Genomic DNA, 24,887 nt, shown 5'->3' on the forward strand with positions numbered 1-24,887 from the left:
CGGCAGCTCCGCCCCCTGGCGGCGTTCTCGAGGAAGTTTGGGCCTGCCCGCGAGCCGTCGCCCGCCCCTACTGCGGATTGGCCTGACGCGGCTGGGCGTTTACTTCGCGGCTGCTGGTGATCGCTGCTGTGACGTCTCGCTCCTGTTCATCCGGCTGTTCATTGGCTCAGATCCGTCCCAGATCACCCCACCCCTCAGCTGGTCTGAGTGCCGCGGAGGCCGGCCTGCTTAGCCCGCCTTCCCAGCCGTCGATTGGCCCGCGACAGAACCCGCTGGTCGCGGTTGTGTCTGGGAAGGAGAGAAAATGGCGGCGGAGCCGAGCAAGACCGAAATTCAGACTCTTTTTAAGAGACTTCGAGCAATTCCAACTAACAAGGTGCATGAACGGGAGGGGCACGGGGTCTGGCACCTGCCGAGAAGCGATATCCCTTCCCCCGTGGCCTGAGAGAGGGAGAGGGGCCGAGGTGGGCGGTTTTGTTGGGATGTCAGTGCCCGGCCTCAACTCGGGCCCTGACTGTTCTCTTATTTGCTTCATCCTCTCAGGCCTGTTTCGATTGCGGCGCCAAGAGTCCGAGCTGGGCCAGTATCACGTATGGTGTTTTCTTGTGCATTGACTGCTCCGGGGTGCACCGCTCCCTGGGCGTCCATCTCAGCTTTATCAGGTGGGTTCTCCGCGCCGTTACTGTGCTTCCACCAGGGCTGTGTGGTCAGCAAGAGAGAGTGGCTGCCTCGACTTTGACCATCCTGAATTCGGTGTTTGAAACCTCTGGGCCGGACAGGGGTCCAGTAGCCTTTTCGGGCCTGGGTACCACCTGTTTGAACCCCTTGCCACATAAACGGTCCTCTCCGCGTTTGGATCAAAACTTTCTTCCTTCTTCACGGTCTACCAACTTGAGACTCTCAGCGTTATTTTGGGGAAAGAATTAGCCTGCATTGACCTTGTTATTGCAGATAGCTTGGCTGAATATGTCCTTAGTGAGACTGACCATTTTTCAGGGTAAAGTCAAATCCAAGCTTGTGTGCCTGAAAGTGGGACTTCCTTTCTTATCTGGGGAAATAATTAGCACTTTGAAACAGGTGAATGAAGGGCAAAGCACAGGGCAGAGTGGAGGAATTGGGGCAGTGACTAATTAATGTTTCCTGTGTCCCTGCAGCAGCCAGACATCAAATAACATGTGTGGGCCTGCCAGGGAAGCAGGTCTCCTGTTATTTGTTGGTAAGTGACACACAGCTCTTGTACATAGGTCCACAGAGTTGGATTCCAACTGGAACTGGTTCCAGCTGAGGTGTATGCAAGTCGGTGGGAATGCCAATGCGGTAAATTTCCTTTAATTTCCCTCCAATCTCCCATAATTTTGCCTGGGTACTAATTTTGCAATTATTTCCTAGGGGGCCTTATTCTGTATTCAGAGGGTCCCTTGGTCTACAACACCAGCATAGTATCTCTCAAAGGGGCTTCAAATTCAGACTAAACTGGACAGATGTTCTTGAGAAAAGGCTGAGGAAGTTTGACTGTCACCAGTCATTGAGTTCTTGTGGGCCTGCCTGGATGGAAGATGGATAGAGTGGGTATAGCATGCTGTCCTCAGGAGGAGTTAAGTGAGGGCTGGGCTTCATTCAGTCATCTCTGAGAATGGGATGTGGCAAAGTATTTTTTGCAGGAATTTCAGAGGAACTTTACCTCTGTGAAAAACTACTGGTGTCAATAGTGTATCAGTCTGTATAAATAATAACAGATGTTAAAAGGGGATGTCTTCTATTGCCAATAATATTTTTGCTCTGGTGAGAGTCACTTGCAGCACACTCCATTCTTTTCTTTCCTCTCTAGACAGCCTTTTTCCGCCAGCATGGATGCACAGCCAGTGATGCCAACACCAAATATAATAGCCGAGCAGCCCAGATGTACCGAGAGAAGATCCGGCAGCTGGGGAGTGCAGCCCTGGCTAAGCATGGCACTGATGTAAGTGCCTGTCCCTGGGCTGGGGCAGTGGGGGAAAGGGTGCTCAGAGCCCTTTGTTTTATACCATCTCCCTTTTAGCTTTGGATAGACAACATGGGAAGTGCTCCTAGTCACTCTCCAGAGAAGAAGGACTCTGATTTCTTCACAGAACACACTCAAGTGAGTACCCTCAGGGAATATTTCCCCAATTGTCCTTGATAGATGGTTTATTTACCAAGGCCAAGGGCCTTCTATGATCATGGCATAGATTGCCTTGGTATGATACCTCAGAGAATGTCTGTTCTCCACTGAGTTGGTAACTGCTAGCCACTGGTTAGGCCAAGGTATTTTATTCTTTAGGTAAGTAGAAGGGTGATAGAATCCTCCTTAGAAATGAACCCCTAGGAACTGGGGAGGTAGAGTGTAAGAGAAGCTTCTTCCAGGCTTAAGAAGTCTCGGGCCCCAAATAACTTTTCTTAGTTTCTACTCCTATAAGAGAGGCATTGTGCTTGGAGACTTTTCTTGAAAAGATCCCCTCCCCTATGGTCCACCTTGTGAGAAAGGCTTCCCTTCTGTTGGCACTGGGTATTGAAATTGGATTCATTAGTTTTTACCCCTGCCTCTCCACTTGGCATTTCTGTGATGTGGCCAAGTCACTTAACCTGCCCAAACCTCAGTTTCTAAAATGGAATGTAGCTACCTCAAAGGGCTGATTGTGATAATTAAGTGGTTTGTCTATGAGGAGCCCTTAGCCTTGTGCCTGATACATGGAAAGTGTCTAGTAGTTGGGTTTTCTGTTAGGGGAATGTGCTCAGGCTTTAAGTAAAAGTGGAGGGAGGGAGGGAGGGCCTGCTGGTTTCCTGTGTCTTTCTGGTGAATAGCAACTGAAATTTACTTGCTGACCTCCAGTCTCCATTCCTTATGGGCTAGGAATAGGGCCTTATACCCTCAAGGTACTTGCAGGTTCTTGGCACTCCTTGCCAGCAATAAGTGGCTCACTAAGGCTTCTGTGATCTGGCCTCCTTTTCAGCCCCCTACCTGGGATGCACCAGACACTGAGCCTTCAGACACCCAGCAGCCTGTCCCGTCTGCAGACAGCAGTGGCCTGGCACGTGAGTTCAACCCAAATTCTAACCAAGTACCCTGGTCCTGGGAAAGGATTTGGAGCTATGAAGGGGACACATGGCCAAGGAAATAGAAATGAGTGTGTGTGTGTGTGTGTGTGTGTGTGTGTATGTGTGTGTGTGTGAGAGAGAGAGAGAGAGAGAGAGAGAGAGAGAGAGAGAGAGGTGTCTTCCTTTAGCCTTGGGTGGGATGGAATTCATCTGTAACTTGGAGGAAGAGGTGGGAATTTTTCTTTTGATGGCAAGCTGAGGAAAGCCAGGCACTCTTGATGTGTCACTTTCTTTGAAGGGAGGTTATAAGATGCCAAGAGCCTTATACCTAATGCCTATCATTGTATCCACAGAGCCAGAGCAAGGCCCGAACACCGACCTGCTTGGCACCTCACCCAAAGCCTCTCTGGGTCAGTATGCCAGCTGGCAGGTGTGGGTGGCTGGGAGAGGGTGGGCATCAAGTGTTCTTTACAGATACCTGCTGTCTAGTCATGTGAACTGAGGCCATAGGAGACTGAACACCCGACCTGTCTGGGTTTGGGACTCTAATTGAAGTAGTGGCTGCAACATTGACTTCAGAGCTGGGCCCTTTGAATTGACAGACCAGGGTGGGCTTCCTCTGAGTGTGGGACTGGATCTAGCCAAAGTGTGGGGAGGCCATTGAGAGACTGCACACCTATCCCTGGGGTCAGGTAGGGCTGGCTTGTCTGGTCCTGTTGAGGGTTGGGGGACAGCTCTGAGCTGCTGATGGCTAGAGGCTACATTGTCTTTTTGACCCTGGTTTGGTCCTTCAGCTCTTTTCTACTTTCTTTTGTGGCCTTCGAACTTGGTTAGAATAAACATCTCCTTTGCTGACCTTGGTTCTGTTGACTCTTGGGGGTTGGGGCAGGAACCCAGCAGAGTAACTAAACAGCTGATCCCTGGAAATGTTGGCTTGACTGGGTCTAAAGCAGGCTCTGTACAGGCCTCTGGGCTTGGAAGGCATATGGAGGCTCTGGGGCAGGCCCCTTGTTAGCCACAAGTCTGTTTTTCCTCCAGAGTCCATGTTTCTGTCAGCTAAAGGGGCCCCTCCAGCCAGAGGTAACCTGCAGCTGCTTGGGGAGCCTACCTTCTGCACACAGCTCTCTGCTCTAGGAGCTGAGGCTAGTGTTTGGCATCTAACCCCTGCCTAATGGTCTTCACTTGTGGCTCAGGGACTTTTGTCTCTGGTGCTTCAGGTCTAGGCTCCTGCTGCAACTTGCTAGGAGTCAAAAGGCTCCCCTAACCTTGTCATTCTTTTGCTTGGATGCCATCAATTGGAATTGGTGGTGGTAGCCTGGCCTTCCCCTGCCTGAAGCTGTTTTTAGATGCTCTTGCCATGAAGCATGGTGTGGACTGAGCTGCTGCCTCTGACCTTCCTTTCTCCTGCTCATGCCCACCCTCTTTCTCACACAGAACTGAAAAGTTCCATCATTGGCAAGAAGAAGCCAGCTGCAGCTAAGAAAGGGGTAGGTGGGGAGAGTAGTGTAGAGTGATTAGGAGCTGGAGTGGGACTGCCTGGGTTTATGACTTTGGCATGGTACTTAACTTGTCTCATTTAAAGGTGTCCATCCTCAGGGACTTGCTGTGGAGAGACAGACTGAGCACATCTAGTGCTTGGCACATAGCAGATCCTAGTCAGCCTTAACTACTGTCCTCATTCTCTGAGGCCTCTGCTGGGATTGAGTGAGCCACCTCATGCCCAGCTACAGCAGAACCATTGTTCTGCCAGCCATGCTCACTGGGCTTCTATTTCTGACCCTAGACTTTAAGGAGGACCTCTTCCTTGTGGGTATAGCTAGGGTATTGATGCCTGGGAGGGAGCGGCGGGGCCTCGTTGGCAGGCCCCATGTCACATGGTTCTCTCCCCAGCTGGGTGCCAAAAAAGGACTTGGGGCCCAGAAGGTGAGCAACCAGAGCTTCAGTGAGATTGAGCGGCAGGCCCAGGTGGCAGAGAAACTCCGTGAGCAACAGGCAGCTGATGCCAAGAAGCAGGCGGAGGAGTCCATGTGAGCAATTGCCACATTAGGCCTGGTAGGGGGTGGGGGTAGCACAGGTGCCAGCTGCCAATCCCTTCACCCCTGTAGGGTTGCCTCCATGCGTCTGGCCTACCAGGAACTCCAGATTGATCGGAAGAAGGAGGAGAAAAAGCTACAGAATCTGGAAGGGAAGAAGCGTGAGCAGGCTGAGAGGCTGGGCATGGGCTTGGTAGCCCGAAGGTGAGGCTCAGCCCAGGGTGTGGCAGGGAAATGCCCTTGTTTTTCTGAGGGTCTTCCAGCAGTTCAGGATTCATGCTTAGTTTTCCTCTGAGGTTGGATACATGATGTTATTTATTGTCTTAAAGCACCCTCCACAGTGCTTGGCATATAGTAGGTATGTGCTTATTAAGTATTTGTTACATAAGTGAAATAGGATCAGGACTAAATAAGATTAAGATCAGGAGGCTAGGGTGGTGTTTATTAGAGAGGCTGGGACAGTTCTTTGTTTTCTGAGACCTTCTTGAGAACTGCCAGGCATTTCTAGTGTCTACACATGGTTGGGCAACATGCCTTCTGTTTCAGAACCACTGGGTTTATATTGTTGTTACCTTTATAAGCGGAATAGCTGTGATGCATTTTGTGCCACACTTAACGCAGAGACTTCAGGAATAGATTTTTGGTCTCTTAAAAATTGGAATATCATGCAGGTTCAGTGGCGCATGCCTTAACCCCAGTGGCCTGGGAAGTGAGGCAGGAGGATCTCAAGTTCAAAGCCAGTCTCAGCAACTTAACAAGGCCCTCAAGCCCGTATGCAACTTAGCAAGACCCTGTGTTCAAAAATAAAAAAGGGCTGGGGTGTGGTTTAGTGGTTGAGTGCCCCAGGTTCAATCCCCAGTACCAAAAAAGAAAAAAAAAAAAAAAAAGGAATATTTAATAGTGCATGGGCAGGGGAAGAAGGTTCTGAGTGGTGCCTGAGGAAGCACTCAGCAGTTGGGTGGCTGCTCTTGTGCTGCAGTGCCAGTACCTCCAGCTTCATGCCAGCTTCATTTTTCTGCACAGCTCTGTCTCCCACTCGGTGCTGTCTGAGATGCAGGTGATTGAGCAAGAAACACCAGTGAGTGCAAAATCTTCTCGTTCACAGCTGGACTTGTTTGATGATGTTGGAACTTTTGCCTCTGGACCCCCAAAGTAAGATTATTGCTGGGGCATAGACTTGGCTACAATTTCCCTTATCAGATTGTTCTGAGCCACTCTGCTGTCTCCCTAGGTACAAGGACAACCCCTTTTCCTTGGGGGAAACTTTTGGTTCCCGCTGGGACACAGATGCCACCTGGGGTATGGACAGGGTAGAGGACAAGGAGCCAGAAGTGACCATCTCAACCATCCGGCCTATTTCAGAAAGGTAGAATCTTCTAGGGTATCTGTTCAGTAGAACTTTCTGCAATGATGGAAATGTTCTATGTCCAGTATGATGGCTACTAGCTGTAACTACTGAGTCCTAAAAATGTGACTAGTAAGCAAGGGACTAAATTTGTAATGTAATTTAATATAATATTAGTAAATGTACATAGCCACATGTGGCTAGCTCATCAGACAGGGAATCTGGCTTTGGTTTGAGCTGTGCTGTGTCACAGACAGCCTGGCAGCCTGTTTAGTTTGGGAGCTGTTTCTCTGGTGGGAGAGGGCTGATTTTAGACTTCCCTCCCAAAGGCATGTCTCTGGTCATCTTATTGATTGGGGCGCTGGGATAGGACCCAGGCCCTGCATATGCTAGGCAAGTTACTCTACATCTGAGCTATACACCTAACTCCTTTTTATTAAACCTTATTCCATCTTAATCTGGGTAATGTTTTACTGGTAAGTTTTCTGAAAGCACTGATTTATAAAATGGGACATAAATAACTAGGTCATAGGGTCACTGGAAGGATTAAATGAAATGAGACTTGTAAAACCCCTAGTCTAGTGCCTGTGCATAATTAGTGCTGGAACAGGAATGACCATGTACCTGTTCATCAGGATGCATCTGAGAGTAAAAGGGTGGTACAGTTAATCATGACAGAGGAGTATGTATAAGCTCAGGAAAACAGACGTGATTACTCCAGTGTTAGGCAAATTATAACTAGGAGTAGAATAGTAGCGGTGACAACATGGCCTCCTGGACCTTGATGAAGCCACAGTGGTTTGGGGTGGAACCTTAGGCTCCTCCAAACCATATTTCTACTCTGAGTAATGTGATAACTCAGGCTGTCAGTGACTCAGTTCCAGTGTGAGAAAAGAAGGGGCCTCCTGGTATCCCTTTGAATGCTCCTCACCAGGGGAGATGGTCCCTGAGTCTTAGAACCACAGACAGAATAGGGCATGGTAAGCCACGGCCAGAAGACCATTCATTGGTGCTTTTTGGTTTTTGGCCTCTGTACTCTGCTTCTCCCAAGAGAAAGGTCAGAGATGTTCCACTTTTACCCCTCAGAGCCACAAACCGGAGGGAAGTGGAGAGCCGGAGCTCAAGCCTCGAGTCCAGCGAAGCACGTCAGAAATTTGCAGGAGCAAAAGCCATCTCATCTGACATGTTCTTTGGGCGGGAGGTGGATGCTGAGGTAAGTGGAATTGTTTACCTGAGGCTGGCAGCAGCAAACAGAAGCAAGAACTTTCTCCCTGCCTCTACTTTGGGCGTTAGTAACAGAAGGGCTCAGCCTATGAGTTCCTGTGTCATTGGCCAAAATATCTCCAGGTCTTGCCTTTTCAATTTAGTATGAAGCCAGGTCTCGACTACAGCAGCTCTCAGGCAGCAATGCAATCAGCTCTTCGGACCTCTTTGGGGACATGGATGGAGCTCATGGTGCAGGTAGGGCCCGATAGGGTGGTGGGCACTAAGCAAGGCTTGAGAGCACAGCTGGGAGGGCCCTATTTTTGGGAAAGGCTTCCTGCAGGGCTCTGAGTCACCCCTTTCCTTGCTTCTTACAGGAAGTGTGTCTCTGGGGAATGTGCTTCCTACAGCTGATATTGCCCAGTTTAAGCAGGGTGTCAAGTCTGTGGCTGGCAAGATGGCTGTGTTGGCCAATGGCGTGATGAATTCTTTGCAGGTGAGACTGGGCTGCTGAACCTGGGGAAGAGGTCTGAAGAGTAGTGCCTGGAGCTTTGCCTTCACCATATTCAGACATGCTACTGGCAGCCTTAAAGAGAGCAGAGTTGGGCCTCTCCCTAAGACAGTGCTGTGTCTTGTGTTGATTTTTGTACTGGGGATTGAACCCACGGGCGCTTAACTACTGAGCCACATTCCCCTCCCTTTTTGTTTTATTTTAGAGATAGGGTCTTATTAAGTTGCTTAGGGCCTTGCTAAATTACTGAGGCTGGCTTTGAACTCATGATCTTCTGCCTCAGCTTCCTGACCCCTGGGATTATAGGTGTGCATCACTGTGCCCAGTGATTTTTCCCATCTTGTCAACTCTGCCACTCTCCCAGCTGTGAGGGCTAGCTCCTTGGATTAGTGTCCATGCTCCCCTCCCCAGCTCTCATCAAGTACTCCTACCTGTGGGGGCCTAGCCCTTTGCTGCTAGAGTTCTACTGTGGGCGGACTGGGGGAAGCAGCGTGCATCCTGGGAAGTTGCTGCCATGTAGATGCTGACTTTCTTTTTTCTTCTCCCCTCCCCCCAGGATCGCTATGGTTCCTACTGATAACAAGCTCCTTGCTTAGGCCTCTGGTGGTGACAGAAGCAAGAACTCATGATTCCCAGGCCAGGGATACCTGCCTTGTGGAAGCTGGGAGGATTTGTTACTTTCTGTGTGTGGTGTGTGAGTGGGGTGACTTTGGAGGATCTTGGGCAAGGGGAATGGTCAGCACCAGCCCTTGTCCTCTGCCTGTGGATTAAGCCCCTATTCTGGTCCCCTCACGCCCCCTCCTCTGTGCTAGTGTCCTTCCAGTCCTGCCCAAAAGCTGATGCTCGCTCGGCCTGCAACGCTGGGAGTGAGGGGGGGGAGTTGCCTCTGGGTGACTTATTCTGGGTCCAGCCCTTCCACAGGTTGGGAACTTGAAAGCCTAAGGCTTTGTGGGCTCTAGGATCCTTTTAGGTGGTGGGGGGCTTGGGCCTTTGTCCAGTGGAACCAGGGGGAGGCCTAGCAAGAGTTATGCTGTAGACCAGCTCCTGGGGAGAAGCTCTGGACATGCCACTGCTGCTTTTACTCTTCTGGAGGCAGGGGAGTGGAAGGACCTTCTTCTAGGCCTTACTAAGGACTAGAAACTATCTGGCACCTAAAGGTTTCATTTGGGATCAGCCTGGAGGCCTGTCTCACTGCCACCACAGAGGCTGACTTCTGCTAGATGTCCCTGAACCCTTCCCTATCATCACTGGGTCATGGCACCCACTGTCTGCGCCTGGGACTCTGTCCCTTCTTCCCTGGTTGATGCCCACATTGGGTCTCATCTGCCCTGTGTCCTGACTGGAGGTGGTGGGTATGCTCCTAGCTGGCTGAGGAAGCTGAGGACATGAGGGACAGAAGCAGGCTCCTTGGGCTCAGCTTCCTTCCTCTACATCATCCTGGGCTGAGGAGGCCTGGACAGCCCCCCAATGGCCTGCAGGCCTCACCTCTTGCAGCTGGGCCATGCACTGTGTCATCCTTGGTGCCGTTCTTGCCCTGCCAAACTGGCAGTCTGGGACCAACCCCTACCTGTGGGTCTCAGGTTGGGCTTCCAAGCAACGCAGACCACTCTTCCCTCTTCCCTTCCCCAGAGGGACATGACTTTCTTTCAGGACTGTTTGTATTGAAACAAAGTGGTGTCAAAATAAAGCCCCCACGGGGCCCTATGGGTCAATGTGAAGGAATGTCCTCCATCCTGCCTCCCTGCCCAGTGTAGCCCCTTGCTCACTCTCTGGGCTCCCACCGATACTGGTTGGGCGTCGTTGCTGAAGCCAAGAATACTCTCTCTGGGGCCTCCAGCTTGTCTCTTGCCCCTGTGCTGCCGTGCAGTCCGCTGCAGCCTCGACCTCACCACCCTGTTGCACGCGGAGGAAAGAGCTGGTGTTAGTTGGCCCTTTAGCCCACCTGCAGAGCCTAGGGCTGAGCAACCTTAGCAGCCCTATTCCTCATGACAGGGGGCTTGAACAGGGATGGGTCTCAGTACTGAGTTTAAATTAAAAAGTATATAAATATATATATATATATATTTAGGCGTAAGTGGGACATTTTTAATCCTGAAAGTGTGGATGCATTTGTGTACACCCACCCCCCCCACCTTGGCTTGGATCTCCCTTTCCTGACAAGGGCCCCTGAAGCATCTCTGTGACCCTTAGAATCCTCAAGTACAGTTAGAAACTACTGGTCTGGGAGGTAGTAGAGGCTTAGGATGGGTAGAGCCGTAGGGCTCAAAGCCAGTGACTTCCAGTGTGGTTCTGGGGTTCCAGTTTTGGAATCCTTTCAAGTGTTCATAAAAATTCCTGATTTCTACAGGGCACAGTGGCGCATGTCTGTAATCCTAACAGCTTGGGAGGCTAAGGCAAGAGGATTGCTTGTTCAAAGCCAGCCTCAGTACAAGTGAGGTGTTAAGCAACTCAATAAAATACAAAATAGGGCTGGGGATATAGCTCAGTGGTTGAATGCCCCAAGTTCAATCCCTGGTACCCTCCCCCCCCAAAAAAAATCCTTATTTCTGATTGGGCATGGTGGGCACATGCTTGTAATCTTAGTGGCTCAGGAGGCCAAGGAAGGGGAATCATAAATTCAAGGTCAGCCTTAGCAACTTAGAAAGGCCTTAAGCAACTTAACAAGACCCTGTCTCAAAATTTAAAAAAATAAAAAGGTCTGGGGACATGTTTCTGTGGTTAAGCATCCCTGGATTCAATTCCTGTGGCTCCCCCCACCCCAAAAGAAGAAAAAATCCTGATTTCTGGTTCCCCATCCAGAGTCACTCTGAGACTTGGGAAGTAGCTGCATTGTGATTGATGCTCACTGGGATTGGAGAAAACTGGAATAGTTTTAGGACAGGCCTCCCAGGCCTGGCCTGAGTACTGCAGGACTTCAGGAGCCGTTTCTTGCAATTATCCATGGCTAGTTTGGGTAACGAGGAGCCTAGGAAAGTGTTTGCTTAGTAGTAGGGACACCTGCTTCAGAAGAGGCAGCCTGTTTTCCTTGGGCCCCCACCCCCCAAAAAGTTAAGAGACCACCTGCCTTACCTTCCTCCAATTTTAGGGAGCTTGTACACCTCAGGCCTGTTTTCACAGCTGCATCCCTGCCGCCCTAACCCCAGCAGGTCCAGTGTTTCAAGAATGTTGTGCAGTGCCAGCCCTCTGTAGCCAGGTCTAGAAGGCTATGGGAACCTGTCCCTGAACCCTCTGAGCTTTTCTGAAGGCCATTCCAGCTGCGTGCACCCCTCCTTTGGCTGCTCACATGCAGATGGACCCCTGGCAGCTCAGCAGGTCTCCAGGCATGAGGGGCCCACCAGACCCACCGCCCCTCGTGCCAGTAAAGCACTCAAACCCAAACTTCCCCTTTCCCTTCACCCTTCAGCCTAGTGGTTTTAGACTCACTGCTTATCCGACACAAGGGACTTTATTTCACAGACTTTTAACTATTAGATACAGGAAACCCAAAGCAGATTTTGAAAATGAAATTATCTTCTTGCCCACCCTTCTTCCAAATCATGGCTGGTGTCTGATTCCTCCAGCAGAAGCCACAGTGGTATGTCCTCCTAGTACTTGCTCTTAGGTGTCACCCTGACCATCATGGCCCTGCATAGCTATTCACGTCTCCCCCTTAGTGGAGCTGCTGTGAGGAGATGACCCTCATCAGGGCACTAGCAGAGGCTGGCTGAAAAGAAACTGCTGCTCTTAATAATTAGAAGGACTAGTCAACAAAAGACTAAGGCCAGGTCCCCTTTCCAGTGATGAGGAGGCCTCAGAGCAGTCCATAGTTTAAGGTCTGACGAAACCCCAAGGGCTGATGGCCAAGGAGAATGGGCTATTTAGTTTCTAGGGTCACTGCTCGGCTTGGCTGATTACTGAACTGGCCTTTGGCTGAGGCTGTTATTCAGCCTTTTCATCAGGAGAGGGCAGCACAGCAAGGTGTGGAGAGGAGGTCAGTGGAGGTGCCATGGGCTGGAGTGGGAGAAAGTACAGGGCACAGGTGGGGCCCTAGAGATTCCTCAAGTCTCGGACTCATCTGTCTCTTCAGTGGAGCCATCGCTTTCTGCATCCACTTTGCGGGAGTGATGGAGAGGTCTCCATGGGGAGCCAACCCGGGGAGGGATCCGGGAAGGCAGGCAGCTGGCCTCTGGAGTGGCAGAGTTGACCAGGCCTGGGACCTGGACCAACCTGAAGAATGGAAAAAGTCCGGAGGGCAGCATGGTGCCACATGTCCGGAGCCCAGGACCTCCATGCTCACTTGCTTTTGGATGAACCCCCAAGGACTCAGGATAGCTCAGGCCTCTGCTGGCCCCCAAGCCCTTCTCTGACCAGTGTGGCATGTTACTGACACTGACACGTGCTGTGTGACCTGTGATGGGGCACAGCCATGTCTGACTCAGATTTGATTCCACAAGAGGGCAGCACCTTCCCACTTGACACTTACAGTCGTTCCAGTTCCTCGTCCATGGCTGGGTCATGCATCAGGTCCCCTTTGTCAGGCAAAGCTCCTAGGAGATGATGGGGGGCAGGGACAACAAGACAAATTGAAGGTCTGTTGGCCAGGCAGCAGATGCTTCCATGTCCCTCACCTTCGTGTGTGCCTATTCTGCTGACCCTGGGAGAACTGACCTAAAAGACCAGGGGACTGCTACAGAAATCCCAGACAGTGATGGGGCAGGATGTCCTGGGTGCCACTTGGTAAATTTAATGAACCCCTGTGCCCTCTATCCCTTATTTGGAGCAAACACAACAGCCAGGGAGACATCTCTAAATAGGGTGATCTGCTTCCAAGAGACAGTGGCTCGTGAGCTGGTGCTAAGGGTTTACTCCCTAAGGACCCAGGTACTGGACTGAAAGGTATATGACCCAGGCTAACTCCAAAGGTCAGAAATCACCCAATTTTATGTCCCCAAGTATTCCATTTTGGAGACAGCAAAAAATGCTGACTATCCAAGAGATGATCCATCCCATCCTGAGATCTCTCCCATCTCCAGTCTCTGCTGGTTTCCTTAGGTACAAACTAAGAGGGGTTAACTCTTTGGTATTGGGGAAAGGAGAGAGGAGAGAGTTTTAGATGCTCCCAGGAGTTCTTTACTCAGGTGCGAAGGTGAAGCTGAAGTTTGCAGGCAGGAAGAGTCTCACTAACAGGAAAAGACCTCATTGGTAGTTTAGAACCTAGTCAAGAATGCTGGTCTTGGCAGCTGGGGACATAACTCAGTTGGTAGAGTGCTTGCCTGGCATGCTGCACAAGGTCCTGGGTTCAATCCCCAGCATCACCAAAAAAAAAAAAAAAAAAAAAAAAAAAAAAAAAAAAGCTGGTCTCCAGAAAGATACAATCCGGCACTAATTCAGTTTCCAAATCTTTTCCAGATGATGCCTCTTGGCTCCCTTTGCTCTAGGTTAGTGGTTTTCAAACTATGTTCCATGGGACCCTCTCATTTTTGGGTGGTGCCCTGTGGTGGTGGTGGGGCTCTCCACTACTGGCTTCAACAGCTTCAATATTTCTAGCTTTCTAGCTCCTACCCTGGAGACGCAAGCGAGGGCAGAGACTATATGCTTCGTTCTGTCTTTAACTCTAGTCAACATTAATGCCCAGTAAAAGTTGTGTAAGTGTCCTTAGGAACAGTGATGGGTCACAACCAGGATCCGTGACTGATGAGCTTTTCCTTTTCCTTCCTAGCAGCTGCCACTGGTGGAAAGGAAGGGAAGATGGGCAGTGACCTAGGAGTGGAAAGGACACCTAGCAAATACCCGCTCTGCTCCCTTCTCTTTCAATTTATTTATTTTTAATGTGGTGCTGGGGATTGAACCCAGGGGCCTTGTGCACATGAGGCAAGCACTCTACCAACTGAGCTCTATCCCCAGCCCCCTCTCTCAATTTATGACTGCCTTCTTTCTAGTCCTAGTCCTGCTGCTGACCTTGGCTACCAACCTCACTCAATTGAAGGGTCCCCGATTCAAAATAACCAGACTGCCAGGTGGCCACATGGAAAGTTAGCATGGGGTTAGCACCCATGTGTCTCCCAGAGAGCCCCTGGCAGGGGATATGCTGTGGACACTGCCCCTTGAGCAGCACTGTGATGGGCATTAAGTGAATAAGTGAATGTCAACTTTTGTGTGTCCCCCCCACCCCCGCCCCCGTCCTCCTTCAACTGGCAAAACTTCCTTCTTTGAGACTCAGGAACCTGGATCCCAGCACATGAGGAGGATTTCTTGAGGAGACACAAATAGGAACCCTTAAAACTCCAACAGGAAGGTGGCTTGCTGGCTCTTCCCCTGGGGAGCAGTAGCTGAGGGCAGGGGAGAGTGGGGTGGGTGGAGGAAACCAACGCAGTGACGGGAGGAAAGCTGAGTCAGTGCAGACTCCCCCCGCTTTTCTTTTTTCTCTTTTCAGATTAATCAGATTTTTTTCCTCCCCACTGGGAAAACAGGCCTCCCAGTCACACCTCTGCCCTATTTCTAAATAGGATTCAGACATTTATGATATGAAATCTCCAGAGCCACTGAGTCAATAGCCCTGTGTCAAAAACCAGCAGTCCACGCCCTCAAGCAGAACTGGGGAGTCTACAGGGAGGGGCTGGGCATGCCTTTGCCATGGAGAGGCTGTTCCCTTAGAGGCAGGAAAGCTGTCCCTTGCTCCACAGTGTGAGAGGCCTATGAAGGCGGTCTTGCGTGGAGCATACTCCGGCTCCCTAGGACCCAGAGGCTGGCCCTGCAAAGTCAAAGCAGGTTAAGATACTGCCTATCCCCATGGGGCCATGGCTGCCCAGGAGGCTAGCTGAATTGTGGGGGAAGGTGCTGGCAGTTAGCACTGGCTTACCTAGGGCCTGGTTGATTCCATGGTGCTTCGAGAGGGCCACAAGAAATCCATAGAAGGTCAGTCTCTGGACGTTGCTTAGGACCTCTTTGACGAGTGCTGGGGGTGGGCAGCTAGAAGGGAGAATACAGATGGAGTGCCATCTTTTCATCCGTACCTTTGGGCTTAGAAGGATATCAAAGTCAAGACCCAGAGACCTGTTGGGGGGCCCCTAAGGCCCAGGAGGAGCATGGCAGTTCTTTAGGAGCAAGAAAGGAAGGGCTGGTGTGTTCACAGGGATTTTTACAGAGGGGTAAAGGAGGGCAGGGAGGAGGAAATTGCTACTGGTGACAGCCAGTTCTAGGAAGAGACCAAACTGACTGCTGTTTCTCTCCTGGGACTTTGCACCACACGGGACAGTTTAACCTCCCCTTTCTGTGGGAAGAAGTTAGGAACAGTGAATGCTCTTTCCTTCTTAAGAAATCAAGGCCAGTCTGTCTCTTGGCAAGCTGGTCAGCTATGGTTGGTCTTGCTCAAATGAAAAATATCCCTTCTACGTGAGCCATGGGGAAGGCTTTTTAGTTATAACCTGGTTTCAGGGCAAATGGCCCTGTTATGATTTATATCATGACCATCAAGGGCCATAGAAGCCCTGGGCCAATCAGAACATCCCATCAGAGAACTGTTCCCAGGCCAGCAGCCTGTGGTCCCCGAGGCTGAGGTGGGGTCTGCAGGCCCATTTCCCACCTGTACTTGTGCCGGTCACACAGGTTTTCCAGGCACTGGTAGAACAGCGACGCCTCCACTCCCTCCAGCATGCCAGCCTCGCCCAAGGCAGGTCGCTGGCGGTGCTGCCCACTGAATGATGTTGGCACAATCACGGTATTGGGGTTCTTGCCTGACAGCAGGTCCTGATAGATGGCAGCCACGCTGTCCAGGAATTCTGGTGCCGTGGGGGTAGGAAGACACAGTTCATTTCAGGGAGGACATATTTGGTCCTTTCACTGTGTCCTCCCTTTTCTGCTGACAGTCAGCTTCCCCCCAGCCTCCATGTGCAGTGCATGGTGCCGCAAGAGCAGAGCGTCCCAGCACAGGGTTTGATTGCCACCCTCCAGAGCTCAGAGGTCCTACCCTATGGGCAGTTGTTCCCAGACTAGGCAAGATCCCCCACTGCGTACTTTCATAGCACCCTATACTTTTTTTGCTAGCACTTATCCAATGACAAGTTTTCAGTGCAGTTACTTTGGTTAACCTGTCTCCTTGCTGGAATGTAAAGACCTTGTTTCAAGGCAGGAGTCATGCCTTATTTCTTACCTGTTCCAGCATTTAGCACTGTGGCTGGCACATATTAAACATTAGAAGAACTGTTTTGAAACAATGATAAGCCCTATCTTGTGAGGCCACCTGCCTCTTCTAAGAAAGCATGCTGGAATCCCAGTGAAGAACGAGAAGCCTCCAATTCGCTAACCTAGTAACTGCTTGAAATTGTTTTCAGATTTTTATACTTGAGTCATTGTTAGCAATCAGTGACTTGCAGCCCATCTTGTCACTCACACACAGCTCTGCAGGGTCAGGATGCTAGAGACCCAAGTGGGCTGCCCTGTCCTTCTGGGAGTGCTGTGAGAGGAGGGCCCCGAAGGCAGTGAGGGGAAATGGTTTTCCCAAACATGGCTGCTCCTTCTCTGGGACCCAAGAGCTTTAGAGAAATTGGAAATAGTTGCCTGGTGCTGCTAGGAGCAGGTGGCAAGACCCCAGGCTTCAGCCCCTGCCTGAATAGCCCTTGGGCTGCCATCAAGTAAACAGAATGTGGCGCCTGAGTCCAGGGCTGGCTGGGGCCACCAGTTGGCAGGACAGCCATCTCCAAGCTCCAAGGACAGCCTTCTATTTACTGGAAAAGCCTGTTTTAAACAAGTTTGTTTGTGGACACAGTCAGCAATTTCTAAACCCCACATTCCATTTGATGTTGCTTATATATACATTTGTAATTATTCATCTATTTTTATGCCACCTGATTCCAGAAGGGATTTAAGGGCGTGGCTGGTGTGAGTTGGGGAGCAGAGTGATTTGTGAGATAGAACCGCTGTGTGCTTATTTAAAGCTATGAGAGTGGTAGGATGTGTGTCCACACATGTGCCCAAGGGCCAAGGCAGCGGCTCAGAGCTCAGGATTTACAGCCTGCCTCTGTTCAAGTCTGGGCTGCACCACTTATTAGCTGTGTGACTTTGGCTACTTACCTCTGTAAGCTTATCTCTTAAAGGACCTATCAGGGTGTTGAAGATTAAAGTTCTCAGGGCTATGCCTGAGACATAATAAGCATTCAGTAAGGAGTGGATGCTATTAATGTTGTTATTGTTGTTATCACTTAAACAGATTTGTTGTGCTGCTGGCTGGAAGCAGTGTGGTTTTCAATGTCTTCAGGAAGTAGGCTCTGCAGACTGAATCTGGTGATCACCAGTGTGGATTAGACATCCTGTTAGCGCCCTCGGTGCAGCAAACCCCCAGAGGAAGTGGGAAAGGAAACGTGTGCCAGGCACACAGATGGAAAGAACGACAGGGTGGGAAAGGGAGCCATGGCCTAGACAGGAGCCACATGGGACCTGGAACACTCTCACCTGAGTAGTAAAACTGGATCTGGAAGGCAAAAAGGAAATCTGAAAAAGACATCAAGCAGTCCATGGCATCGTCCATGAGCACGATCCTGAAGGGAGAGAGAGACAGCTGTGAGACAGAGTGTGTGTGAGCGTGAGAGAACGCACAGGGGTCTCCATAAGCCTCTTGGGAGAGGGCTCCCAAAAGCAAGCTCCTCCCAGTCACCTCACTTTTTCTCCATCAATTGGACTCTGCCACCAAACTGAGCTGACTGTATTGCACCAAGAGTGGGTTCCCAGTTCAGTCTCAGTGGCACCAGCCAGCAGATGGAGCCTGGGCAGAAAGGTGGGGGTGGGCCGCAAGAAGAGGGTCAGCTGTAATGCAGCCAGGATTTCTTTTCATATACTTAAGCAGTAAATCCTTTCATTCTGCAGTGAGGACCATTTAGTTCAGAATAAATACAGCTGATCAGAAAAGGCAAAAAGAACAGCCGAGAGGTTTCAAGGGGTCTTGGCAAGTGGTACTAAGATTTAATAAGCTACCAAACGGCCAGAACAGCAACAGGCACCTCCACCCTGGGACACAGATGGCAGAAGAGAGGGCAAAGAGCTATTGGGGGCTGCACTTGAGAGGGTCAGAGAACACATTCCTTCTTGGGGTGCAGTGGAGGCTGCTCCCCCTCTCCCTGCTTTAGCGTGTGCTCATGGGCACCGCCCCTTGCTGTCTGTTCTCATAAGCTGACCACCTCTTGTTTTTCCCCTGACTCTAGTCCCTCCACTGAGCACCCACCTCACAGGAAGAAAACCATTTGACTAGTAAAGGGATCAGACCAGGCCATGTTCATACTCTGCTCAGGGTCACATCTGACGGGGGACAGGAAGAGAAGGAAATTAGCACTTGCTGGGCTCCATCCGTGTGCCAGGCAGGGTGCCAAATTTCTCTACTGGAGTGGAGCTGGGCCCCCAATCTGTTTCTGACTGTGCCCTTCTGGCTTTATGTTTTCTTTTTTAAAAACTGCTTGACTGTATTTTTCTAATTCTCCATTTCCCTGTCAGAGGGCCCTCAAACTGGCAACTGGATCAGCTCCAATAGAGCCAGCATTGCTCGCCTCTCAGGGAAGTGGCTTTTTCGAACACAGTGTGAGTGGTGTCCCTGCTAGAGTTGGGCAAGTCAGCTGGACTTGGCTTCATATCTCCCTGAAGAGAGAAAAAGTTTCTTAGCTAGTCTTTAGTTGTAAGTATGATAATAGAAACAGGCACCATTTACTGAGTGCCCTACTTTAGGCAGGCACTGTAGAAGGTATTTAGCTACATTAACTAAATTGTATCCAAGATATCCTATCAGGTTGTTCTTGTTATTAACTCCATTTACAGGTGAAGAGTCTAAGTGGCAGAGTAGTCAGTTTGCCAAAGTTCCACATGGCTGATGAGTTTACACGACTCCATAGTTGGGTACTGTCAATGAGTCACACCACCTCTTAAAAATGAAGAAAAGCAGAATAGAAACACTGAAATTTTATCTCTTAGCTTCTGTGGATAATTTATGTTCCTTCTTTTTTTTTTTCTCATCCAGATCTTAGGGCTTTAACTGTTTCTTATGTGCTTCTTGGGGAGGAAAAAAGCAGGCTAAAGGGTAGTAATGCTGCCGAGAGCCACAGGAGGGCACTCTGGTCCCTCCATCAGTGGCTCATGGGATTACACAGGCCAAGCAAGTAGTTACCCACCTCTTATAACCTAAGGAAAACCAGGGCAGGCAAAAGGAAGATAGAGGACACTGAGCCCAGTTATGACATCTGGATGGGGAGAGAGAAGTAGAGGGCAGCGAGGTAGAAGGTGATGGTATAAAGGCACCCAAACCACAGAGGAAAAGGGAGCACTCCTAGGGTGCTCAGGGAGGAGCATCTCAGGAGAAGAGAAGCCAGAGAAATTCCTGCCCCACACCCAGCACCCCAATGGCCCAAAGCTAATGATTTCAGAACTGCATCAGGCTGAGAGCAAACCCTTCAGGAAAACAGGAGGGAGACTCCGAAGCCTTTGAAATTGATACATGCTTCTGATTTATCATTAACCTGGAACCCAGTTGCTCCTGTTTATAGCCATTACGGCCACTTATTCTTTTTTATATTTATTTTTTAGTTTTTCTTAAGTGGACATAATATCTTTATTTTACATTTATATGGTGCTGAGGATTGTACTCGGCACCTCAAGCATGCTAGGCAAGCGCTCTACCACTGAGCCACAACCCTAGCCCCTTACCTCCATTTATTATTTACCTTTTTATTTATTCATTTGTGATGCAATTAAAATGAAATAAAATTCACCCTTTGAAAATGTATAATTTTAGTGCTATTCAAAGTTTTAGTATTTCAAAAAATTGTGCGGCCATCACTACTAATTTTAGACGTCACCTCCCTTTGTAATCCCCATTCATCAGCATGCTCCCGAGACAGGTCCTATCACTGAGGCTTTGAAGAAGATCGCCACGGGCATCTTACTCTTTTAGCCACAGGTTGGACTATAACACACCCTGCTCAACAAAGAGGAGCACATCCTCCCTAGCCCACACGGGGCAAAACTGTGTGCATCCTTCCAGCCGCAGAACAGGCAGAGCTTTCTGTCAGGTGCTGTCCTTGATTTTAAGATTAAGCTTACCTTCCCCTGTTTTTGTTTGTTTCTTTGTGTTTAGTGTTTATGATTTTATTTAAACACAGGAGCTATGGACTCATTTTCTTCCTGGAGCAGCCTGGCACTGACACTCTGCTCTGATGGGCTGCTGTTTCTAGGATGACTTTGCCCTTCTTGGAGGAAACACTGTGAGCAAGTGCAGCATAGTAAGATTTGTGGCACATCAGCAGTGCTTCCAACTCCTTGACTTTTCTGGAAGGCACTGGGCAACATGTGCTTGGTTTTCTCGTTGCTCCTGTAACCAATGCTGGGCATCAAGATCTGACCCTTGAGTCTCCTCTGCACTCTGCAGTTGATATCTCTATGTTCCAGGCAGTTATGCTTAATTTTTTTTTTTTTTTTTTTTTAGATATCAGGAATTGAACTCAGGGGCACTCAACCACTGAGCCACATCTCCAGCCACATATTTTGTATTTTATTTACAGACAGGGTCTCACTGAGTTGCTTAGTGCCTTGCTTTTTGTTGAGGCAGGCTTTGAAATCACGATCCTTCTGCCTCAGCCTCCCGAGCTGCTGGGATTATAGGCGAGCGCCACGGCGCCTGGGAGTTACACTTAATTTTGACATATTGGTCAGACTTTTGCCAGATGAACTTCTTGGTCTTTTGGGTTTCACAAAAGGTCTGAGGGGTGGCCATTATGGCTGCCACCTCTGGAGGCAGTGACAAGAAAGAGAGACTAGCCCCTCTTTGAAGATGGGCCCTATGATAAGGCGAGTCTTGGTGGGGCCAGGGTGGCCCTGGTGTGCGCTGCTCCTGTCCAGGCTGCTTGCTTGTCTGAAACTTCTATGGGTTGGCAGGGACAGTGGGCATGTCAAGGGAAACAGACAGAAGCAGGGGCCTTCTTTCTAAGGGTCACGTGGCTGGGATTTGTGTGAAAAGGTCTGAGGAGTTTTCTCCACTGCCAACAGTGATACTGGGTGCCACAAAGCCAATGGGATTCTTGGTTTTCCTACAGCAACAACACCTACTAGTTCTCTCAGACAGAAACCTGGGAGGCACCCTAGACATCCTGGAAACTCCCTCTCTCCCTCCCAATCAATCAATTAATCGCCAAATCTTTCAATCCTATGGCTGAAAGTTCTCTTCAGTAAGCTCTCCACTTCTGTAGCCACCACCTCCCAGCTGGCCTCCACCTCTTTCTTCCTGGTGATGACGCAGCTTCCTCTCCAGTTTCCCTGCAGTAACTTGCCTTCTAGTTGGGGATCCACACTGTGGTTGGTACTCAATGCAAACTTAACCATTTTACCATTGCTGCCTAAAATCCTTCACAGGCTTCTGACTGTCCTCAGCACACAGTCCCCCATTCTTGCCCTGGTTTATAAGCTTACCCGATCCACCCATCTCCCCTTAGCTCTCACGACTTGGAGGTCCCCGGGAGCATCCTTCATCAAATGTCAGCTGCTCTAGCTGTGTTCAGTCCTCCCCAGGCCTCCTTCCCCAGGTCCCCCACCAGCTGTTCCTCTCCTACAATGCTCCACCCCTGCCCCACCTTACTCCTGCCTGCACAGCCTGAAGTGAGAGAAGAAAGTACCTGCCAAACTGCAGCGGGCCTCCCTACTGCTGGCTTCTTTCCGCAGTTCTCTCTTCTTTCTGCAGTTCTCCACAGACAGCTCTTTCAGGCTGAACTCAAAACCTCTCATTCCCTGCCTTTGCCCCAGGACTGTAAGTTCCACCAAGTGACAACTCTGTCTCCCTGCTCATTGCTTGACTCCGGGGTCCAGCATGTTGCCTGGCACAGAACAAGCACTCGATAAATATCTGTTAAATTCATGAACAAGTAAGAAAGTTTAGGGGCTGGTAGCGCGCTCGCCTGGCATGTGTGCGGCCCAGGTTCGATCCTCAGCACCACATACAAACGAAGATGTTGTGTCCACTGAAAACTGAAAAAAATAAATATTAAAAAAATTCTCTCCTCTCTTACTCTGTCTTTAAAAAAAATTAAAAAAAAAAAAAAAAAGAAAGAAAGTTTACACTACTGCTACCCTTTTATTTTCCCCTGGCTAGATGACACCCTGACACTACATTCAGTTCTGGACAGTCCATTTAGGAAGATAAACTAGAGTCATGGAAAAGGGGGTCAGAGTGGTGCAGAGTCTAAAAACTATGACATCAGACAAATGTCTGTGTTTAGATCCTTTGGCTTAGCAGAGAAGGCTCAGAGGAAGTGAGGGCTGAGACCCAACTCTTTTTTTTGTTTTCTTTTTGGTACTGGGGATTAAACCTAGGAGGGTTCTACTGCTGAGCTACATCCACAATCCTTTTTTGTTTCTAGACAAGGTCTTGTTAAGTGGCTAAGGGTCTCACTAAGTTGTGGAGGCTGGTCTTGAACTTGCTAGCCTCCTGAGTTGCTGGGATTACAGGCATGCACCATTGTGCCCACTAACTTGTTAAGTGGCTAAGGGTCTCACTAAGTTGTGGAGGCTGGTCTTGAACTTGCCTCAGCCTCCTGAGTTGCTGGGATTACAGGCATGCACCATTGTGCCCACTAACCCAGTTCTTGGAGGGCCCCTCTGAGGAAGATATCACAGGGATATTGAGTTTGGCTCTAGAAGACTTTTTCAAGCTTCCCAGGTTCAGGATTGTGGCTGCTTTGTGAAGAGTGAGCTGCTTGTTGCTGGAGAAGTTCATGCAGAAGCTGAAAGGCTCATATATCCCAGATTGTTTGCTCCAGTCCTGGCAGAGTGGAACAGAACCGCCAGTGCTGGTTCAAGTGGGGAAAGTTGGCTGTTCAGAGGCTGTGACTGCAGCAGATGCTGAAAGACTTACATAAAGGTGTTTTTAAAAACACCATTTGCTTCACTATCCATCCCCAAACGAATATTCTGACCCATGGAAGTTCTGGGCATCTGCATCTTGCTTGGAAATCCCAGCCAAATTGTGGGAAAATGCAAGCAGGAAGCTACTGGCGCATCTTTGTCTTCTGTAACAGGACAACCTCAGGTCAAAGGTTGTCCATCTCCACAGACAACTCTTTCAGGCTGAACTCAAAACTCCTCATTACCCACACCACCACCCTCAGGGGGCTCAAGAAGGAATCTTCTCAGAGACAGGTCATCCACATGTGCTGTTTTCCAGTGGATGGCAGTTGGCTCAATAACCCTTCCTGCCAGAGGCCTTTTGCTAACATGCCAGCTGCCTCTGACACCTGGAGGAGCCTGACGCCCCTGCTTTGAAGTGGCGCCAGCAGGGAGCTGCTGCCAACAAGAGTCTGTACAAATCTATTGGATCATGGAGGGCTCCTTGCAGGCCATGCCCCGGGCTCAAGAGAGGGCCTCTGGGGGAGTAATGAAGGCATTTGGGTTCAGGCTGGCTTTAAGCAGAACCATGTGTAGGGTGGAGTCCAGGGCAGGCAACTGGAATGAAAAAAGAGCTCTTGGCAGGGTCTGAGCTAGTCCCAAGGGGTCTGGCCACTCTCTCCCTCCCTTGCTGACTTCTAACAGCTGGGATGCACTGGCCGGCTGGGAGGTAAGTGGGTGCCAAGGAAGCAATAGCTTCCACCCGGAACCTACTGACTTGCCAACTTCCTCTTCACCCCTGAGGGTCAGCCTCCCTGGTCTAGTGGCATGAGCTGCACCTTTTTTTCTGAAGTTTTAGGTTAGCTGAACCTGAGATCAAGTCCTAGTTCTCACCTGTGAAATTACCTTTTTCTTTTTGTGCCACAGTTTCCTCATCTGTAAAGAGGAGATAATTCTAGTTCTTATTCCATGGGACTCTAAAGAACTATCAATGCAATGATGCCCTTTGCTTAGTGTATAACAGGCACTCAAGATGAGTGTTAGTTACCATCAGGAAGTACATTCTACCTGATTTAATGTGCACAAAGAGCCCCAAAGAGCAAATAAAAACAGCTCAGAGGAAGTCAGTGCTGCCAGCTCCTATCCAGGTAGAGGTCTCAGGCAGAAGCTAGCTATTTAGTTTCAAGTCCACTTTGGGGGGAAACCAGTCAGCAGCCAGGTCAGAAAGAAGAGCCATCATTCATGACTGAACTTCTTTTGGGAGAAAGACTAGTGTCCTTCATGGGAGTAGCTGAAGTGTGTCCCATTTTGGAGCTGGTAGTGCATCTCTGTAATCTCTTTTACTGTCAGGGCCATGAGAGGGGCAGTGATGAGACCACCTGGGGTTGCCTTCTCAGGTGGGATGAACAGGCTGCCATGAAGGTTCAGGACACTTGCTGAGGGCTGCCCCTCTTCCTCACCGCATCAGAAGCATGTGGGTGCTGCACAAACTGCCTCACTCCAGTTCAGGCTCAGATGGCACAGGATGTCCAGGTCATTGCTCTCCCCTGACTCTAGCCTGTGCCTCCAGTGCACACCAAACCCCAACTGCCCTCTCAGGCCTACGAAACCTGCCACAGGGTGTGGGCACTGTTAATGATGACAATGATGGTTAATATTCATTAGGGGTTTACTCTGTCGGCACTACATATTCCCAAGTTCATTTTCATCTCATTAATCCTGTGAGATAAGCTCAGTGACTGTCTTTGCTAGAAAGAGTAGCCCAGCGGGGCAAAGAAATTTGACTAACATTATAAGCTAGAAGCAAGAGAGCTATAATTCAAATTCAGGCCTCTGTGCCTCTGACCACAGGTCCCAGACCACTTGGAGCTGCACCTAGTAAGAAAAAAATGGGCTCTGAGATCCCAGGCGGTGATAA

At 49.8% G+C, this 24,887-nt stretch overlaps 2 protein-coding genes across 9 annotated transcripts in view; one reads left to right on the forward strand and one right to left on the reverse strand.

Annotated features, from left to right (window-relative positions):
* The first annotated feature begins 241 nt into the window (after positions 1-241).
* On the forward strand, positions 242-9,864 carry Arfgap2 (ARF GTPase activating protein 2). Its single transcript, XM_005329993.5, has 16 exons — positions 242-376; positions 544-662; positions 1,245-1,317; positions 1,829-1,960; positions 2,039-2,119; positions 2,970-3,051; positions 3,408-3,464; positions 4,489-4,541; positions 4,945-5,081; positions 5,160-5,291; positions 6,111-6,239; positions 6,319-6,453; positions 7,519-7,645; positions 7,800-7,893; positions 8,013-8,131; positions 8,703-9,864. Exons 1-16 carry the CDS (start codon positions 305-307, stop codon positions 8,721-8,723), a joined length of 1,563 nt encoding a protein of 520 aa, XP_005330050.1. The 5' UTR covers positions 242-304; the 3' UTR covers positions 8,724-9,864.
* Positions 9,787-24,887, reverse strand: part of Cstpp1 (centriolar satellite-associated tubulin polyglutamylase complex regulator 1) — a 193,699-nt gene continuing 178,598 nt past the window's right edge. For 5 of the 8 annotated variants that reach the window (XM_040284408.2, XM_078046103.1, XM_078046102.1 and 2 more), the window contains 5 exons: positions 17,573-17,658; positions 15,708-15,903; positions 14,985-15,145; positions 12,609-12,672; positions 9,787-10,039 (listed from right to left, as the gene is read on the reverse strand). In XM_040284408.2, coding sequence (XP_040140342.1) covers positions 9,793-10,039; positions 12,609-12,672; positions 14,985-15,145; positions 15,708-15,903; positions 17,573-17,658 — 754 coding nt within the window. In that variant the 3' untranslated portion in view covers positions 9,787-9,792. Of the gene's footprint in view, positions 10,040-11,572; positions 12,353-12,608; positions 12,673-14,984; positions 15,146-15,707; positions 15,904-17,572; positions 17,659-24,887 lie in introns of those variants that run through there. The other 3 variants (XM_005329990.5, XM_040284412.2, XM_021729610.3) reach the window with 2 other exon arrangements.

The sequence above is a fragment of the Ictidomys tridecemlineatus genome, chromosome 4 (genome assembly GCF_052094955.1).
Source record: "Ictidomys tridecemlineatus isolate mIctTri1 chromosome 4, mIctTri1.hap1, whole genome shotgun sequence".
Lineage (NCBI taxonomy): Eukaryota > Metazoa > Chordata > Mammalia > Rodentia > Sciuridae > Ictidomys > Ictidomys tridecemlineatus.